Below are 19,935 nucleotides of genomic sequence, written 5' to 3'. Positions count from 1 at the left end.
TGATGAGCGACAGAGCCGAGACGAGAGGGCCCGTAACCCGCCGCAGTAGGACGGCCGTGAGCGGCGGCGGGGCGGCGAGCGTGAAGCAGGTCCACGGGAGCAAGTCAAACGATGCTGGCGACAAACCTCCGCAGCACAACGGCAGAGCCAGGACGGAAAACGACGTGCAGAGTCCCAGGAACGGGAAGGTGGACGGAGACGGCGGGCAGCAGCTCGCAAACCTCTCCAAGAAGCAGAGAAGTGCAGTGGAGGACATCAACGAGAAACTCAGGTATGCGTCCAGCGTTTACCGCCGACACGACGCTGAGATTGGCCTCAGGTTCTTCATTAGGAACCAATGTAGAATATTTGAAAGGCAGAGAAAAGTAGTGGAACTGCTAGATTTTTCCAAAGAGAAGGAATTGGGCGAGTTGTTATTCCACATAAAATATAAGTGATCATGTTCACTCTGTTTGATCCTTACAGTAAGTTCGGTTCGGTTTGGTTCCGTGGTTTCTGGGCCACAGAAAATCAGCATTCCGTTATCAGCTATTTGCGTCTGTTGAATATAATCCTGCAGGTTATACTGAACACATGTTTATTGGGCCTTTTGTTTTATTTGTGATATTTATTTTGGTACGTGCTGCGTGGCTTTTTCGACAATAGAAACTTTTTTTAAACAAGTATTTTTTGCAGAAGGGACTAGGAACGTTGAGGGCAGTATTGACCGTAGACGTGCTGACATGACCCTAAGCAAAGCGAAGCCCGCCTGGGTCCTGCTGGTTTTCTGGCTGCCCCCTTGGCGCGTGCCGATTACCTGAGTCAGGTGCGTCCAGCCAATCACGTGGCAGGATCGTCACAGGGACCCTGGGGTCTCTCTGGGATTGGCTACACCTGCCTTAATCTAACCTCCCTTTTACAGCTACGCTCATCCTCAGGTGTGGCTTTGCTTCAGAAAATACGTTTGTTTTGGATGCTGAAATAAGGCGATTCTAGTCCATTTGCTGGAGCTGAGGCGTCCCGACAGTTAGATGAACTGTCTCCTCCTGACTACTCTCTCCTCCTCTTGATTGTCTTTTGAAGCCTCTGTTCTTACAATAAGCTCTGATTAATGCTGGGTGTTGTCCTCTCCCCTCTTTTTCATCCGTTTCTTGTCTGTGTCACGTAGTTGTGAAACAAGCAGTGCTCTTTGGGCAATGGGTTCATGCTTTGTCCTATATTTTTACAACATCTTTCTCTCATTGCCTTCTGCAGCTGAAGAACATTAGATGTTCTGCTGGATGTAATTAAAAGGACACAATATAATTTATTTTTTTCCAAGCTTGTGATATTTCAAAAATCCTGTATGAATCGGGCATAACGGCTCCTCAGCGCTGTCATTTCAAATGTGTAATTTGTGACATACTGGCTTTTCAGCCAACATCCACTCGGCCGTTTGTGGACTGTTAATGAGGTGACTCACCATGAGCCATGAATGCTGTGTAAGTCCTGAGTCATGCAGTTTCCACAGAACCAAAAGCACCCTCTCTCACATTCTGGGGCTCTGCATGATGACATTTCAGGTCACGTTTGTGTTCAACAAATACTTCTGTGGAGCTACAGTAGACAGAGATTTGAAGGTGACCACAAGATGTTTGCTCTGTTTGGGTGTTTCTTTATGCAGAAACAGAAAAGCTAATGGGCTGCATGTATCAAATCCATCACTAAAGCAGTTGACTGTGTCTTCGTACAGCTGTCATGTCCTTCAGGAATCTCTCCTGAGCTCGGCCAGCGGCTACAGCAACTACAGAGGAATCCTCAACTGGTGCGTTGTCATGCTGGTGAGTAAAACTGTGTGTGTTCGAGTTGGATTTCAGCTGATTTTTTTACAATATAATGAATAGGATCCTAACTGAGAGAGAATATTCAGTTGGGGAAAACAGTTGAATCAAAAGACTTGTCGCTATTTATAGCTCTTCGAGTGCATGACAGCTGATCAGCTCAGAAAGTAGCACACGATAGAGGAGCTCAGTGCGTCTAAAATTCTACAGGTACGTGAGGACACACGTTGGACACGTTTAAAATGCAGTGGCCACTAACAGGATGCGGTGGTTGTTGTGAGTTTTGCCCTTTGTGTCAAGCTCTGATTTGCTTCTGGCCTTTCAAACTCATGCAAAGTACTGCAAGCAAACACCAACATTAAATCAAAGCTCTGCTTGACCATGGTCACAGACGTGTCCTAGGTTCTCGGTCACACTGGGAGAACAAGGCCTTTAACAAACCTGAGTTTTCTACCATGTGTGCACATACACAACGCCTCCTAATCGCTCACTGCTTTGACAGACTGGAGGATTTAAACGTCCATTTAGCTGTGATGCTACTGACATTTAGATGGACCCACAGCACAAATAGAGCACTATGCATGTGTCCAAGTGTCTTGCTTCTGCATATTGGACTCGCTCGCTGTTTGTTCCTGAAGTGGTCCTCAATTTCTGGTTGGTGTTTTTGATTTTTAGTTCTGTCACAGGATTAATTCCTTCTTTAAAAGCTGATGCCGTCGTCACGGCCATATTTTCTGCTGCAGCTGACACTGCTCGGTTTAGATGAGTCTTAAGCTGTAGGAACATAAAGTGGAACCACACAGCCTTTGTAGTGCCTGTTAAATTTAGAAATACAGTAGTTCACAAGAATGTATACTTTACTGGTCAGTGATCTGTTGTTTGAAAGAAAACCATGAACTACACAGTAACCTTGGTTTTACTGACTAAATCACTATTGCTAAGTACAAGTCAGACAACTAAAGCCTGCAGTTTATTATGTGCTGCTGGACAGATTTGGTTATTTAATCAGGCAGCCTTGGTTCTGTTGATTACACCCCATGCTGATGTGTCTATGGGGGGGGCTGAATCCCTGCCAAATCCCACGTTCTTGCGCTGTATCTGACTTGAAACACTGACCTCTCTCTGAACAGGTGATGAAATAAAGGAAAACACATTTGCACAGTTCAAGAGTTGCAAAATAGCTTTTGCAGTGCTCCGTATAAACGTATGACCGTTGTCCCATTTATTGAGATACAGTGGTGTGGTCTCCTCCATGCTGAAGGTAACTGGGCCAAAGGGCAGGTGTCTTGGCTAAAGGTTTGGTTCCAACCCACCACGCTGCTGCCAGGCCTCTGCAGGATGAGGTCCAACACAGGAAATGGTCGCTGGTGCTCGACCTTATCATGTGTCATGCTCTCACTGTCCTTGTTATCTTAACACGGACTGAACACGCCGCCATAAAAATAATCTGAGAAGCCGAACGTGTATTATAAACGCGCTGTGCAGCTTTTCGACGTTGAGTGGGTGGAGGCGTTCAGATAACTGGTGCTAATGTTTGTTACGCCATAAAATGGTCAACTTGGATTTAACAGCGCGGTATCGGGGTGTGATCAAGGTGAGATTGTAGGGACATGTTGCACAGCTGCAAATGAAACGCATCTGACCTCTGCTGGAGCAGCCATCAGTTTATTATTTAGTGAATGAAAGGACATTGTTATTGACGACCGTGCTCATTGACTGTGGGCTGTTGTGTTCTTTCTCTCAGGTGCTGAGTAACGCTCGCCTCTTCTTGGAGAACATTATAAAGTGAGTGTGCACCTGTTAAGCTCCCCCCTCCTCATCACCACTAAAATCAAAGCACAGATGCCATCAAACACTGAATATACTCATTTATAAATTCAACTATAAATTTTGTATTTAATAAATAACTGAATAACTGAATAACTGAAACAGTTATGGGAGTGGTCTGATGGGATGTTATCAGACACGATGGTGCCCTTTCATTGTACATTAATATTAAATGTAATGCAGTACAGTCAATATGCCATGAACAGGAGTCTGACAGATGTAAACACAATCAGAACTACTGGCTGGTAACGGCTCCACTTTTCTGTCTTCCTCTAGGTATGGCATCTTAGTGGACCCTATACAAGTGGTGTCTCTCTTCCTGAAGGACCCCTACAGTTGGCCAGCAGCTTGTCTCATCATTGGTATGGAGCCGTCACTTGATTTTGTTGATTATCTACCTGAGGTATGTTTACTCCTGATGTCGTCTGTTTGCCAACGACAACCTGCTTTATCGGTCCAATAAAACGCGTCCGTTCCAGTGTCCACCGCAGGGATCGGCACTGACCTACATCAGATAAATGAGTTCAAACAAGAGGCAACGGTTAGATAAAATCCTGGGTTAGTCCTTGAAATCTATACTTGCCTTGAGTTAGCAGTTGCTCAGTCTGTATTAAATGGTGCTGCATGGAGTTATAAAGTACCTGATGAATCTGCTCTTGTCTGTTTTAGCTTCTAATGTGTTCGTCCTCGCAGCCTTATACTTAGAGAGACGTTTGGCTGTGGTGAGTTCTCACACTAACCTCAGACATCCGCCTCAAATATGAAAGAAAATGTTCTAAGTTTTTATGAGGTCTTAAATTTTGCCCTGCTAAGCTGGAGCCAGCAATGTCAATTTGCCTGATAAGAAGCGAGAGCACGTGCTACAACACTTGTTTGCTTTCCACTTCATAGGGAACCATTTCTGAACTGTCAGGACGGATTCTGCACTTTGTTAACCTGACGTCCATGTTGGTCTTTCCTGCAGCCGTCATACTCTGTGTGCCCACTGTGACTCCAGGTACTCATTAGTACATTCTGTTCAAGTCACAATCTGTATGTGTGAAGCAAAAATGTTTTAATAGTGACACGTACAACATGCAGCTAATGATGGGCTAATGGTGTGTTTGAGTAAATATACACCCAGTGATTATCTCTTCATCTGTCATTTATTGCTCTCAACGTGTGTGTCTGTCAGTGGGTGGTGTCGTCTCTCTAGGTGTCTACACTGTGTTCTTTCTGAAGCTGTACTCCTACAAAGACACCAACAGGTGGTGCAGAGAAATCAGACAAGCCAAAGCCAAGAAACTCACACGATCATACTCGTGTAAGTATATCAATACGCACACACAGTGACTACTTTAAACATCTAGTACAGAGAAACAGCTTACTATTCTAAGGAAATAAAATATTGAATTTACACAAACAGTTTTTAGTATGTTATGTATTTGTTGCTGTGCTGCTACTGCCACCTAGTGCTAACATGGTAAAATAACGCTTTTGGCATCTCTACCAACAGGGGGCGCTGTGGTTACTTTAAGTTTTACACATTGAATGCCTTCATCTTCCAGGTCCATCTGTGGCACAGTCCAATGGTTCAGCAGTTCACACTAATGTCTCCTACCCAGGCAACCTCACACACAGAGGTACCCATAATGCAAAGCTGTTTTTGTCTTTGTCAGGAGAAACAGCCACTGACTTATGTTTTCTTTTTGTTTTTAGACATGTATTACTTTCTGTGTGTCCCAACGCTCTGCTACCAGCTTAACTTCCCACGGTCGTCTCGAATCCGCAAAAGGTTTCTGATGAGAAGACTTTTTGAAATGGTGAGTCAGAACAAACTGAGAGGGGTCGAGTCATGCGTCAACCGGCTTGTTCTTAAGGCTCACTTAAAACAGATATAGGTGCTATATTTTTTTTTTTATGACACTAAAAACACAATCATTTTTGTGTGTGGCAGCTTTTCCTAATGCAGCTGTTGGTGGGACTAATACAGCAGGTATGCAGAGCTTGTACACGATTCATATAAACAAGCATACAGTACACACTAGGTTCAACAGAAACCTAATAACACGGCTCCATTGTGTCTTTCAGTGGATGGTTCCCACTATACAGAACTCAATGAAGCCATTCCAGGTGTGTTCATACATACGGTAAAGAAATATTAATGATTATGGTGGAGTTAAATGTAAGTGAACCATACTAATAAGTAATGTTATACTCGTCTCTCACAGGAAATGGACTTTTCTCGGATGGTAGAGCGTCTCCTGAAGCTGGCTGTGAGTATCCAGACAGAGCTACGTGTAAAACAAAACCCAAAAAGATGAAAAAGCCAAACGGCACCAGTCTATTCACTGATTCAACCTCGTCTCCCTTCCTCTCCCCTCCCAGGTCCCCAACCATCTTATATGGTTAATATTCTTCTATTGGTTTTTCCACTCATCTATGAACTTCCTGGCAGAGCTGCTGCAGTTTGGAGACAGAGAGTTTTACAAGGACTGGTGGTAAGTTAAAACCATAACCTCAAGAGAAGCATGTTCGATATTTTTTTATTTTATTTTTTTTTTTACATTTTTTTTCAATCTACTCATACAAATACACATGCATGTAAACAGAGTCGAAGCATGTTAATACACCAAAAATGGTGCTTGCTTTCTTTTTTTTAAGGAACTCTGAGACCGTCACCTATTTCTGGGCCAACTGGAATATCCCAGTACACAAGTGGTGCTTGAGGTAAGCACCAACTTTAAATAAAGAGTTTGTATACTAATAAACCAGTTAAGAGCATTTTCAGTCAGATTTGAACAAGTGTGTTGTTTGTTCCAGACACTTTTATAAACCAATGCTGAGTAAAGGATTCAACAAGTTTCAGGCTCAGATTGCTGTCTTCCTGGTGTCTGCGTTCTTCCATGAGGTGAACAAGCGTCACAAAAGTTTTAATGACTGATTTTAGAAGAGTAAACACACAATTTTAGAAAATTCACTGTTATGCTCTGGCGGTTTGTCTCTAGTACCTGGTGAGTGTCCCTCTGAAGATGTTCAGACTGTGGGCTTTCATGGGAATGATGGCTCAGGTGAGACTGAACAGTCACAAATCACTTTCTCACTTAATGTTTCACAAACACATGTTGACCGCTACATTTAACCCTGCGCAGGTTCCTCTGGCTTGGTTTGTGGGTCGATTCCTGACCGGAAACTATGGCAACGCAGCCGTGTGGCTCTCTCTCATCATTGGCCAACCTGTCGCTGTGCTGATGTACGTTCATGACTACTATATCATTCATTATGGGACCACTACATAGTACTGGATGCACACACACCAGCCTGCAGGATGAGACTGAGTGTGTAGAAAGCCAAGCAGCGAACTTCAGTCCTGTTGCATTTAACAATTTTTGCACTTAATAAAATGGACCCTGGTAACTTAAGGTTTCCCACAGTTGTCTAGAACTATGAAGCTCATACAAGCATTAGGAGCGCTGAATAAAACTGCAGTAGAGTGGAAATGCAGACACTGCTGGAGGTTTGGAAAGTGCACACCAATACTGTACACAAATGTGAACCACTGCCCAGTGAGCACAAGCCAGAACCGGATCCTGCCTCCAGAGCGCTAAGTATAAAGTTGCACTTTTTTTGCATCCAAAGGCATCACAGACCCTTTAAAAGTCACTTTGTCCCAACAGGGCTTTATAGGATTAAACATTCTGAAAGCCCGTCTAAGAAATGCTCTCAAATTGACCAATTTTTTTACCTGTCCTGTATATGTGTGTGTATATATATCCTGTATCCCATCTCTGTGATGCAAGTATTACAGATATTTCTATGAAAGTGACTGTAAAAAATGAAACTGAAGGGAAAACTCTACCAGTATAATGTGCTAAAGCTGTACTCTGCCTTGGCTCTTGTTTCTGTGCTTTTGTTGCATTGAAAGCTTAATTTTTTTATTTTCATAATTTATGTCTACGTCTGTCTACTTTGTGCCATCCTGAAATTATTTTTTGTACTTTAGGTTATGATTTAAAAAGTGATTTAATCCAATTGTTGATTTATATATTTTTTTCCTTCCAGTCTGAAATGATGAATGCCTTTTGCACTTTAAACAGTTGCATGCTGTTGACTAAAGCAATAGATTTTGATGAGTTATTTTATTTCAGTTGTCTCGTTGGAATAATGTGTTCTGTAATTTGTCCTGGTTGACTTTTTGACATGTATGGTTGGCTCAGTTTCATCTTGTTTAGTAAGTAAATCAGAAGCTGCTCTGGATAAAAAAAATCTGCCAAATGATTTTCATTATTCAGATCCTGAAGCATATAAATATGGACAGATAAGAATGAATATAGTAAAGGTTTTGTTATCATACTTAAGCTTTAGTTTTTGAATTAACAGCTCACTATAATTCACATCTCTTTAATTCTTGTCCCATACTAATTAGTTATTAATCATATTACAGGGAAAGTGTTGTTAAATCCCCAGACAATTTATAAAAAATTATTATACTGCATATTCACCTTCATTGCATGGAAATCTGGTTTAACAAATTTTAAACCATAGGTTAAATGTTTTTGGATGAATAATAAAATGAATGTATTACTGTGAAATCAAAGTAAAACAAAGATGTTTTGGGAATGTTGAATTTAAAGCCTTATACTTGAAATAAATTGTGTTTTGGATAAAGACTATTTACAATATGAATGGACTTGGGCTTAATCTTTACTTGTTTAGTATGGTAACTGACCTTTTTGTTGGTTTATCAGCCTATAGGTTCACTGCTGTAAAATCTGTCATATCAAACTAGAATCCCATTAGCATCTTCTACAGACTGACAAATCTGTAGTAGGTTAGTCCATAAAAAACTTTATTTTGCAGAACACAAAAAACAATACACCAAATTTACAACATTACAAAATCTCTAAGCTCCTCGTGTACATTCTTACAGCTGTATTTCACATCAGTACTGAGGAGCAGGGTCAACAGCTCTATTGCTACAAGAAAAAAAAAAACACGTGTCAGAGTTTAACTCTCCAATAACTGCATCATTATTGCTTTAATAAAATTGTGTTCAGTTGTCTGTGTGTGTCTCACCTTGGCTTTCTGGTTCTGGACAGGCAGGTAGAGTTTAAACTCTGCTGGGAGCTCGTCCTCCGAGTACAGCCTGTCTGAGAAATACACCCTCCTTATACGACAGTTAGCGTGGATCTGAGAGGAAGTAAGATCAGACATTAGCAAGAGACAGTTCAGCTATGCTACCCATTGTCAGTAACAAAGTCTGTACACTGACTTGAACTCGCAGGGTCTCAATATAATTAGTCCCGTAGGCCCTCCTGGTGAAGTCCGACAGGTTAAACTGAATCTGGTTCCAGCCATCATCGAGCCTCATGGGCATGGTGCAGATAAATGGCTTCACTCGTGTTGTGCTCTGATAGTTACTTGCCCGGAACCGCCGTCGAACATTTTTATCATCTAACACCTGAAAATTGAAAAGAGAAACTGAGAAAGTGCAGATGACCAAGAATCCCAGTGCAGCAGCTCCAAAGGATTAATGATTCATCATTAATTAATACATTATTCTCACCTGGACTTCAAAGGTGAAATATTTCTTGAGATTCTTAATGATCATCACCAAAAAAGGAAGTTTGATGCCCAACGTCTTCTTAGGGTCAGCAGGGCAAGTGATATATGTGGTGCTATGGAGAATGAAAGGTGAGAGACAAAGTTATCATACAAATATACAAACAGAGAGAGAATATTGGTATAGACAATGTCAGATGAGTGGTAAAAATTTACCTGACGTTTGTCCCTTCAACCTCCAGCACCAATGAGTGGATGTCATTGTCTGTGATTCTCTTGATGTGACCGTTCCTCACCTGCAAAAAAACATTATTATTAAAATATTCTCCTGTTTTATGAGAATTAGAAATATTAAAGCATCATTGCATGTGTGTACATTTTATGACCATGAGGTTTTATAAAGCCACAATTATCATTCATGTTAATACGGAAGCTGTCAGTCAGGTCTAGGAATTAGTCCTTTCTGATTTATCGGGTAACACGGTGTCCTCCAGTGTTGCTGTTCCCACCTGTTGCCTAGCAACAACGTCCTCTGAGCCTCTGCGTTTCCTGCTACTAATAGTTACTTCCCACTTCTACATTAGATTACCTTTATAAACAGTTTAGATTAACTGCGCTAATAATTCATACAAATGTGCCAATTTCCTGAGCGCCATTCTCTGAAAAGCCGCCGAGATCAACTGTGGGGATTTAAATCACACGTGTGGATCTGTAAATAGGTCAGAATGACGAATGGAAAGGTGGGGACATTGGGATAGAGAGAGATTAAAGGGGGGTATATTCAATGAGCTGTCGAGGGTGAGAGAGTAGCAGTAAAAACTAAATCAGGGAGTTCATTGTCTCTGCTTCAGAAGACCTCCTTCATATGTTCGCAGTTAATATAACGGCACATGGTGACTACTTGATGCAGCCGTCACCAAGTAAATGTCTACTGCACATTAAATGACTAAGCAAATACTTATCTTTAATGCGATCATAAGCCTCAATGTGCGCTAACTTTAGCACGAATAGCTGAGAAAGCGACGTTGGGACCATAGAAGTAAAATAAAAATGGCTGCTCACCTTTTTTTCCCATATCTGAAGCGGTTTGCTGCCGATGCTGTATAAGATGGACAGGAACCCGCTTTGAAACGTGTTTTTAAACATCTTCTGTGTTTACCCTACTGCCAGTTTGCCATGTGAGAGCCCACTAAACTGTTGCTAACAGACCCTGCTCTTGTTTACAGACTCTTGTTTCCGTTCCCAACGCTACCGCTTCCGTGGTGTACGAAGTATTATGTTCCGCTAACAAACAAAGGTTCCACGTAAATTTTAAAAAATGGGCTTTTTATTTCGGTTATATTTGAAGTGTGTTGGAACTATACAAACACGTCTTTCTGCTTTTCTTAGCGATCGCAGTGAGTCAACGAATAGACTGTTATGTTATGTTGGTGTTCCCTGGGAACGGAAACGCTGACCTTGTTCACACGGGCTTCTAAGCGCTTCGGTTGCTGGGGCAACAGAATGCGGGACATGACATTAGGTGGGAGTGTCTGATCAAACCAGATGAATACAAGCTGCTGCATTCAAGTGTTAAAAATAAAATTATGAATGTTTACAATAAAATGATGTAAAGATGCAAATGTGTCCTTTTGCCCAAGTGTCATATTCAACATAGACTGAAACCGTTTTGTCAGCTGCACTTGAATAGAAAAATTAAAAGGTATCGATGCTCTGGGTCAAATAACTTATACAGTATATCCCAAAGCCATATACTTAACACGTTTTTTTTACAGATTTCATAAACATCCAGTTCATTTGACCCTTTTCTAAACCAAGTTGTCTAAAAGTTGGGTCATTGCACCTACATTCTTTTAGAGCAGAAATGTTTCTCAAGGAGCTTCTACATTATACGTTCTTCATGGGAGACGTGGTCTTCACACCTTCTCACAGTTTGTTCAACTGATGAGCCAATTCTTAGGTGTAAAGTGAAGCCTTGTAAATGGTGGATAATACGTAACTTTACTCAGACTGAAGGTTCCTGCACTCTTGGTAATGTTTTTACTTTAAGAAAAGTCTGTGCGTTAACTTGAAAATTATTGAGCCGTCGCAATCAGCCGATTGTGGTATAATTTGGCAGTAAACGATGACTGAAATGACTGATGTGCTTTGCCTTGTCATGCAGATGGCGTGCGCAGATCTCTGTATTTTGTGTGGTAAACAAAAGACACCAGAGGCAGGTTTACACCAGGATTCTCTAGCTGGAGCTTCTGTGTCTTAAACTAGGCTGTTGGTCCTTTGAGGGTGACCTACTGATGGACAGACACTAGATTCCTTCATACAGCATAATGTTAACAAAGCTTTGATTTGAGCGGAACCTTTAAAGTTATGGATCCATGAAGAATTTTCACGTTAAGCAGTTTACCAATATATCTGGTGTTCAAGGCTCAGGTGAAGCTGTGAACGTTGAGTCATGTCAACTCTTTCAGTCTGGTGTCCTTCTTGGGGGAGGGTTCATCACCCCTACTCACTTTTGTGTCTTTTGTTGTCACGTAACAAGCCAGTTCTGTGTGAAGTAAAGCCAAACTGGAGGATAATATGGAACTTGCCTCAGACTAAGGAAGGTTTTGGTCTTTGTCAGTCGTCATTTATTCCTGGCTGGTTTAAAAAAAATTGCCAGTAAATTTAGTGGCAATCATTACAATACAATAATACATAATGTAATTAGAACAAATAAAATATCCATGTGGATGTTGACTGAATGTTTGACTAAAAGGCATTGTATAAAAACTGCTGGAATTTTGTGTATATATGTGTATATATGTATACACATATATAGCCCTAGACAAAAAAGGCCTCTGGCCTGTTTCAGAGGCTCTTTGCAGAAGAATAAATGACATTTTCTCATAGAAAATACAGAGGAATCTGAGTGTCCCTTCATTCTTAAATACTACCCGAGATTGTTTTGGTCAACCCTCATTAAACATCTGAAGTTTTCCTTTAACAAAGCTGAAGGTTGCAATAGTTGAAAATAGACCTGATGCACAGGTGAATATGCTAATAGAAAATCATCCAACAATCATACAGTAGGCGATGCTGTCTAACAAATTAAAAGCCCTGTGGCACTTCATACAAACTTTGCACATCACTTCCTAAATTCTATAATAACAGTCTATAAATAGGCGCTTTTCTCCTTTCATCCGCTGAATCCTGCTGAAGTGGAGGCTCCTTTTTCTCTGTCTTCAGCACTTTAAACAAGCCAAGCTGTTGTAGATGGTTTCAAATGTTTGAACAAGCCACTAAAACATTTCATCAAATCCTGGCCAGGTACTTTGAGCGATGACATCACTAACGGCAGAAAATAAATCACTGAATTCCCTGGTATTCAGGTCAGTCTGTTTATGTTCATGCTGCTTCTCCACAAACAGCACATCGTGTTAGAATTAGTGCTTTTTCCTGTGCACACTTTGCCTCTCTTGCCTCAATCACTTGAAGTGTCTGTGCGTGAAGCTAATGAGAGGCTGGCGGCTTAATAAAAACATCCAGGGAAACAGTTTATGCTTCTTTGCCTCTTTCTCACTAGTAGCTTCCCGCTTTCTCTTCTAATTGAACTGAGGAGCTACACAAAGACAAACAAAGATAAAAAAGCTTTCCCGCTGACCCTTTCGCCGTCGGACCACCCCAGAGACAGCGTTAAATAAACTGCACTGAAAACCCACTTGAATTAAATTGTGGGTCCCGGCTTCTTTTCTTTTGTCCGTTTGTCTGTCATGGCATCAGCCTGTTCTTAAAGTTTGCACATTATGGCTTTTTGCCAGTCTCACACTTTACTGTAGATTCCTTATTAAACACTCACAACTTTCTTCCAAAGTTGGGAATTAACAAAAATGTGAGAGCGTGAAGAAGACGGTGATGCATGGAAACAAAAGACGAGCAGAGATTTTTAATTCTTTACTTAATTCCACTGTGCGACACAGGGGTGATGAGGAGGAGGCCCGTCCCTGTGTATCTGCTAGAGGAGTGGTCCCACCCGCAGAGGTTCAGCCTCCCTCTCTCTTCACCCTGTACAAAACAAGAGATGCCACTGGAAACCTACGGAGAAACATGCAGGAACTCTGTCACTTTATTATAAGGACATCAAACATTTAGGAAACTGAGGGCCGATCTACTGACGAGGACTTTCTGTGTTCACCAGGTACAGTAAGTTTTCACGAACATTTTCTGTGTCCAGCGATGAGTCGAGATCAGGCCATGCATTTTAGCATGTAACTGTGCATTTAGCTGAATGATTTTATGATCCAGGTACTCAATATGTGATAACAGTTGGCTGTTCTGGCTGTGAGGCACATTCAGGTCGCTACACTGTTTTCCTTATTTGAAAGTAGATTCTGCCACGTAACATTTATGGTATATAATATAATATAATATAATATGATATATGCACAAAGATTTCTTTTATTTAAGTTTAGTAAGTGAGTAGGTTTTTAAGTAAGTTCAGTAAAACCCCATTGGCAGTGAGAATGCAGTGTAGGTGAATTCTTTGGGCCAGGCCTTCAGGCATGTTTTATCCAGCTGTCTGCCTGATGATGAAGAGTGGAAAGACCTTCCTCAGCAGGACGTGTTAAGAGACAGGGGCTCATCCGTCTCTGGCCTCTAAAAGGAAGGAAGACACCAGTGAATCTGTCAAACAGTGCTTTTGACAATAAGATGCGCTTTGTGATGATTTGGCTACGTAGGTGTTTGACTGTGAAGGTGTTGGCAATTTAAATAAGATTCTTCTTAGAAAATGATGATAAGTCTGAAATGAGTAGCTCAGACTTCATCAAGCATTTTTTCTCAGCATTGGGTAAAAATTCTGCCCCATTATTATTATACAGCCAGGACTCTCGTGTGCGTAGCCGATGATTAATAGGCCTCTTTCCATCTCTGTCTCACGCTCACTTTAAATGCCATAACTTACACAACATCAACAAGGCGTCACAGCGGGCTCTGGCTGGAGTCATAACAGCGCCTTAACAGATGGAGCCGTCCACAGATGTAAACCACGCCGGCTCACATGCGTGACCGGAGCCCGGAGGAACGGCAGGCTTTTACTACACCACACCTTCTCCTTCAGTCTGTGGTGGCTCGAATGCAACACTCACCTCAAAACCGGTTCCGGTGACTGGTTTCTGGAGGTCGAGGGTTCCAACGCCTCACCTTTAGACAGGATGTGTCACGTGTGCGGGCGCCGACGTGCGCTCGAGGTCGCGTACTTCACTTTGTTGAATCTGTCACATCCTTTCAAAGAGCTCATGAAGACGGATCCTCTGCGAGTACGAGTGGATGTTGTTTATAAGAGGAGGGTTTCTAAAGTCTCTCTGTGGATTAGCTGGGCTGATGTTGACCACTTCTGATCCCCCACGGGTCATTACTCTTACAATTTTTAATACGTGTGTGCGTGTCTGCTGATGCATTGAGTTGTTTTAAGCCAATTCCTTTCATTTGTAACTGCTCACTTCTATTTACTCGTTATGTGCAGTATTTATGGGCTGTTGACACCGGGGGGAAAGTTCGAGGCGTCTGTCTCCAAGATTTTCTGGCTTCTTCTCAACCTGCAATTCAATCATCATCATCATCATCACCATCTTCCTCATTCATCCTCCACGACCAATGGAGCGTCTCTCCTCGAACAGCACCGCGGCTGTGAGGCCGTCCAACTGCAGCGCCTGGGACGAGCGGCGGGGGGCGCCGTACCTGGCTCACCTGGACGTGCAGCTGTACCAGGACTTCTACGCCACGTGGGTCGCTCTCATGGTAGGTCGGAGAACGAACGCGACGCGACGCGCCCTCGAGCCAGGCACTCAACCCGTGCGCTCCTCCGCCCGCTGCAGGTGTGTAACTGCCTGATGCTGGTGGTGGGCGTGGTGCTGAACGGCGGCGCGCTCTACGTGTTCTGCGGCGCCTCCGCCCGCCCCTCGGCCTCCGTGGTCTACACCATGAACCTGGCCGTGGCCGACCTGCTGGTGGCGCTGTCCTTGTCGGCGCGCATCGCCCTGTACCACAGCGGGGGCGGCTGCGTGGCCTGCAGCTACGTCCACACCTTCAGCTACTTCGTCAACATGTACGGCAGCATCCTGTTCCTCACCAGGTGGGTGCGTGACTCCGTCCCCGGTCGGAACCAGCAGGTCCAGGACGAGCCTTTTGCTTTTTTCTTCCCTTTCCCGCAGCATTTGCGTTGACCGGTACCTGGCGGTGGTCCACGCCTCCAGTACTCTCCATCGATGGAGGACCACAGGAGCAGCCAGGTGTGTCAGTGCTGCAGTGTGGTTCATTGCCGTTGTGGTTACCTATTCCTTCCAGGTGAAGACATACATGCACTGCAAACACACCACACTGAGGTAGCAGTAGAACAGGATGAGTCCTGAGTCTGGGACCGTGCGTGTGCCCACTCCTGAAGCCCGTCCTCTCTTCTCTCCAGACCACCGCTCTGGAGTTCAGCGCCTCCTGTGTGCTCCTCCCTGCCTTATTCTACCTCACCATCCTGGAGTTCCTCCTCCCGCTGCTGGCTGTGGTGGGCTTCACCCTGCGCGTGGCCTGCTTCCTCTCCTCCAGCCAGGGCCTGATGCCCCAGCAGAGCCGGGCGCGGCGGGCTCGCGCCATCAGGCTGCTGGTCACCGTCCTGGTGGTCTTCACCGTGTGCTTCACTCCCTTCCACATCCGCCAGGTGCTGGTTTACTTCCAGGTGGAGGTGGGAGACGAGGGACCCGGGGGGGAGACGTGGCACGTGGTGGTTTACCACGTCACCGTGACCCTGAGCAGCTTGAACAGCTGCTTGGACCCGGTGGTCTACTGCTTCGTGACGGACAGCTTCAAGAGAGTGTGGAGGACCAGGCGGGCGGGGAGGGAGGGGGGGGAGGGCGAGGCGGAGGCCGGCAACACGAGCGGGGGGGAAGGACAAAGGAATTCGGTGAATAAGTGCTCGGGTACGGCTCTGGCAATAGTTCAGAGCGTGGCCACGCTCGCCCTGACCAGCAGGCAGCTCTCTGCAGGCAGCACAGGCCAGTCAGCTTAGACGGAGGACGTCTGAGGCTATGGAGGGTGTAGAACAGTCAGAAGCATGTGAAATATTTTATTATATTAGGAGAGGATTGTAGTAATAAACTCAAACTCCAGCATCGTCTCGCCCTTTACAGCAGCGCATAGCATAGCATAAGCAGCTAAATATCTTCACTGATTCATCTATTTCTTTGTTAATTGCAAAGATCTTTGAATCTGTGTGAATAAATATATTGTATGTACAAACGAAGGAGTTTGATTATGTTTGTGGGATTTAACTGTACGAGCTTGAGCCAGTGCAGCTCACACCAGCTGAGGGCAGTGTCTGCTTCAGTCCCCTCCAGCCCACTAGTCATTACACTGCAAGTCCGTGCCACCGGATACGTCACACGCGCCATCAGCTGATGCGACCGAGGCGAGTCTGGGTCAGACCCGTCCTCCAGTTTCAGGTTCCTCCTCCGGTTTCTCTGAAAGCGGCCGTGACCCCGCGCGCGGGAACAAACTCTGACTCTGCAGGAACAAACCGCTCGACTCCTCCTCCGAGCGCCCTGACCACACCGCATCATGGGAGAGCGGTCAAGATGCCGAGCTCAGCGATTTGTCCAGTCAGCAGGTTACCTCAGCAGCAGTCACATGAACGGCGACATGCGGCACAGTCGTCGAACCACAGATGCGCTAAAGCTCAGCAAACAGCCTGTGATAGAGAAGTGGCACTTCAGTTTCGTCAATAAACATGAGAAATCAGAGGGAAAGGGTTTTGTGTCATGTCATTAAAGCAGGAAAATGATGACAGGAGCCGTCGAATTTACTTCTGAATAGATTTTAAAGGTGCGTCCCATACAGTGTTCATCAGAGTCCTACATATGAAGGCTCAAGCTTATTTACAGAACATAGAGATATATACAGTCTTCATATAGAAAACAAAACTACTAACAAAAATAATCATCTTTTTTATAGCAGCAAAAAGAAGAAACTAAAAGAGAAATATGTCTATTTACATCTTTTTTTTTCTCAGATAACAAGGCATTATATATATATATATATATATAGTACACTGCTCTTTCCCATTCTTTAAGTATTCTTCGTGATTTAATCTGTGAAGATCAAAATATAGGCATCTCTCTCCTCCATCAACAACAACACAGTTTTACATTAGGCAGAGCCACCAGAATGGACTAATTGCTTGCGGTGTGTGTGTGTGTGTGTGTGTGTGTGTGTGTGTGTGTGTGTGTGTGTGTGTGTGTGTGTGTGTGTGTGTGTGTGTGTGTGTGTGTGTGTGTGTGTGTGTGAGATTAAAGAACATAGAAGAAAAAGAAAAAAAAAAAGTTACTTTCTAGTTAAAAAAACACAAGAGCAGAGACAAAAAGTAAATAACCTCCGGTATTGCAGTGTTAAGTGTAAACCTGGTGATTGTAAAGAGAAAACGAGCGCATAAACACTGAGATGACATTATAAACAACTCTTCTGCTTTGCGTCACACGTGCGCAGCAGTGCGATGACCACACACACATATACAGTACGCTCAGTCCTGTCTGCTCCTGAGCCCCTGGTAACAGCAAGTTGAATAGTTTTAATCTCCTTTGAAACAGAGTGAAACGTGTCTGTTACAGACAAGAAAGCTTCAAAAATAAATATCCACAGTTTTGTTTTTTTCTAACATGATTCTGTTTTTTTTTCTTGTTTTTACTTATGTGCAAGTTCTGTGCAATGTCAGACGTCCCCCGCCTCGTCCGACATCAAAAACAAAGACAACTTCAGCTGAAGTCGGCTCACATTCATTGACTTTAAAATGAAAGGTACTTAAGTCACAAGATGGAATCAAAGGTAAGAACTCGATCTCCCAGCAGGCCGAGCGCGCTGCCGTGCCGTCTGAACATTCAGTCTTCAGTAGAAAGGCTTTAAGAACAGAACAAGAACCCCCTCCCCCCAAAAAAAAATAAATCAGAGACTTCCCACTGCACTGGAACAGAAACACTCAAGTTGCACTTCAAGTATTCACGGCTCAGAGCTTCTCGCCGACACTTAACAAGGAGCGTTGCTCGTGACGACGCGACACGCGTCTCGTGTTAAAAGGGGACGCGTTGCGTGTCGTCCGAAGCTTCACTCAGATGTGCAAGTGTGTAAAAAGCCACATGCTTGTTAAGAGTGTACTGACCCAGGCTGAGCACAACGCTGCAGCTTAAGGAGCACATGTTCATTTTCTTCTGTTTTACATATTAAAAAGGTCAAACAGGAAGATGCAAACATCCAGCCATGCATTCGAAAACGCAGCTCTGACGTCCTAGCACAGGAAAGAGCCTGTGGGATCTGTACAGAGTCATACTTTGGTGTTTCAGACGCACATATCGCTGTTGATGCACGCAAACCTCCCAGACTGTTACTGATCTTCATTTTCCTTCCTCCTCGTCTCTTAAACCACAACCAGAGCACAGTCAGTCCATACAACCATGTGGTGATGCAGCTCTGGCACTCGAATGTACCTGAAATTCTGGGAGGAACCCAAGATTGTTAAAAACATTTGTGATTTTCTGCACCAAAAGCCACAAAGGGCCCAAACAACACCCAGCAATCAGTGAATTGATTATCTTCTAAAATTAATATAGTAACAAAAAAAGGTCTCTGCACTAAAATCCTAAAACACACACTTGAAACAAAATATTCATTTTCATTTGCACATTTCAGATTATCAAGCTGAAACGACACCAAAGCCAAATCTCCAACTTTCCTATTTGACAGATTCAAGAGAAACCCCAAGTTTCAGAAAACTAACATCACAGTAAACCTCATGCTGCCTTTTATCTAGCATTAAAAGAAAATCTCAGGTTACATTAACGTAGCGCACCCAGTAATGCTTTATGATTATGATTGTGCAACACATCACTGCTGCATTCAACCAATGCGTTAATTCTATGATCAGCTTTTCTAACCTATCTTGCGTTAACAGGGTCAAAGTAAAGATAAACTCAGCAGTTTCGCTTCCTTATCAACCACCATGCTGCAGTAACCTGGCTTCATTAAATAGCTGATGTGGGACTTTTTTTGTAAAGTTGAAGGTCAGAGATGTCCAACACATTAAGGGCAGACTAACAATTAAATGACTCTTTGTGTACATATCCATTGCATTATAGTAATGCAATGGTGATGCTCTCGAGCTTACTTTGTTCATACTTTAACTTCTAATCTGTAGGTAGTCTTCATAATGTGTGTACTTGGAATCAATCCAACATTCAGACATGCATTTCTACATTGGTGGCAGCTCCAGCGTGGTTTCAAGCAATGTTTGGAGAAAGACGCTCAATGGTTTTCTTGGCCAGAGCCAGTGACCAGATTGATGCCGTTCACGGCATATGGTAAATATGTAAGACGTGGGACATGCATGTAACTGAACTTTAGGAATAAGCATCTTTCGAAATTGTCTATAAATAGGAGTATAATTATATAAGATCTTTCGTTCACCACTGCTCCTCATCACTAATCAAATATCTCTCCCCTGGAAAATTACCCTCCAGTCAGTTTCAACAACAACAATAATAAACAATAAAAGGAATATATTTGGTCTCTCTTTCTTAATGCAGAGTAAGACCTAAAATTATTATTTCTTCTTTTCTCCAAATCCAGGAAAAAATCCAGCATCCATAATATTCCACACTCATTGCTGCTGCAGTGACTGGATCCACTGTCACAGCATCTGTGAGCCCTGTCCTGCGAATGCTACACCCCAAAACTACACCCCTTTTTCTAAGTCTACGTT

The 19,935-nt window shown here is 43.3% G+C and overlaps 3 protein-coding genes across 3 annotated transcripts; 2 read left to right on the top strand and 1 right to left on the bottom strand.

The window, feature by feature from the left end:
- The first annotated feature begins 2 nt into the window (after positions 1–2).
- Positions 3–8,291, top strand: dgat1a (diacylglycerol O-acyltransferase 1a). Its single transcript, XM_029166514.3, has 17 exons — positions 3–271; positions 1,712–1,799; positions 3,544–3,584; positions 3,903–3,988; positions 4,296–4,348; positions 4,518–4,623; positions 4,801–4,929; positions 5,174–5,248; positions 5,325–5,428; positions 5,563–5,601; positions 5,697–5,738; positions 5,837–5,881; positions 5,994–6,106; positions 6,270–6,335; positions 6,429–6,516; positions 6,614–6,676; positions 6,758–8,291. The coding sequence occupies exons 1-17, from the start codon at positions 3–5 to the stop codon at positions 6,902–6,904; spliced, it is 1,554 nt and encodes a 517-aa protein (XP_029022347.1). The 3' UTR covers positions 6,905–8,291.
- Positions 8,292–8,432: 141 nt separating this feature from the next.
- cfap20 (cilia and flagella associated protein 20) lies at positions 8,433–10,563 on the bottom strand. Its single transcript, XM_029166518.3, has 6 exons — positions 10,230–10,563; positions 9,384–9,463; positions 9,172–9,283; positions 8,878–9,066; positions 8,682–8,795; positions 8,433–8,581 (listed from the first exon to the last, which is right to left on the bottom strand). Exons 1-6 carry the CDS (start codon positions 10,311–10,313, stop codon positions 8,576–8,578), a joined length of 585 nt encoding a protein of 194 aa, XP_029022351.1. The 5' UTR covers positions 10,314–10,563; the 3' UTR covers positions 8,433–8,575.
- Positions 10,564–13,226: 2,663 nt separating this feature from the next.
- LOC114865430 (G-protein coupled receptor 20) lies at positions 13,227–16,425 on the top strand. The gene is made up of 5 exons (XM_029166556.3): positions 13,227–13,341; positions 14,668–14,942; positions 15,020–15,276; positions 15,356–15,488; positions 15,607–16,425. Exons 2-5 carry the CDS (start codon positions 14,799–14,801, stop codon positions 16,198–16,200), a joined length of 1,128 nt encoding a protein of 375 aa, XP_029022389.1. The 5' UTR covers positions 13,227–13,341; positions 14,668–14,798; the 3' UTR covers positions 16,201–16,425.
- The last annotated feature ends 3,510 nt before the right edge of the window (positions 16,426–19,935 follow it).

Source organism: Betta splendens, chromosome 11, assembly GCF_900634795.4.
Source record: "Betta splendens chromosome 11, fBetSpl5.4, whole genome shotgun sequence".
NCBI classification, from domain to species: Eukaryota; Metazoa; Chordata; class Actinopteri; order Anabantiformes; family Osphronemidae; genus Betta; species Betta splendens.
This window is presented reverse-complemented; position numbering and strand designations above follow the sequence as displayed.

Coding starts and splice junctions, on each gene's coding strand:
- cfap20 (XM_029166518.3), bottom strand. CDS start 10,313: ATGTTTAAAAACACGTTTCAAAGCGGGTTCCTGTCCATCTTATACAGC. Junction 9,464..10,229: donor TTCAGATATGGGAAAAAAAG/GTGAGCAGCCAT, acceptor GTTTTTTTGCAG/GTGAGGAACGGTCACATCAA. Junction 9,067..9,171: donor ATTTCACCTTTGAAGTCCAG/GTGAGAATAATG, acceptor TTCAATTTTCAG/GTGTTAGATGATAAAAATGT.
- LOC114865430 (XM_029166556.3), top strand. CDS start 14,799: ATGGAGCGTCTCTCCTCGAACAGCACCGCGGCTGTGAGGCCGTCCAAC. Junction 14,943..15,019: donor CCACGTGGGTCGCTCTCATG/GTAGGTCGGAGA, acceptor CGCCCGCTGCAG/GTGTGTAACTGCCTGATGCT. Junction 15,489..15,606: donor TGGTTACCTATTCCTTCCAG/GTGAAGACATAC, acceptor TCTTCTCTCCAG/ACCACCGCTCTGGAGTTCAG.
- dgat1a (XM_029166514.3), top strand. CDS start 3: ATGAGCGACAGAGCCGAGACGAGAGGGCCCGTAACCCGCCGCAGTAGG. Junction 5,602..5,696: donor TGGTGGGACTAATACAGCAG/GTATGCAGAGCT, acceptor TGTGTCTTTCAG/TGGATGGTTCCCACTATACA. Junction 5,739..5,836: donor ACTCAATGAAGCCATTCCAG/GTGTGTTCATAC, acceptor CGTCTCTCACAG/GAAATGGACTTTTCTCGGAT.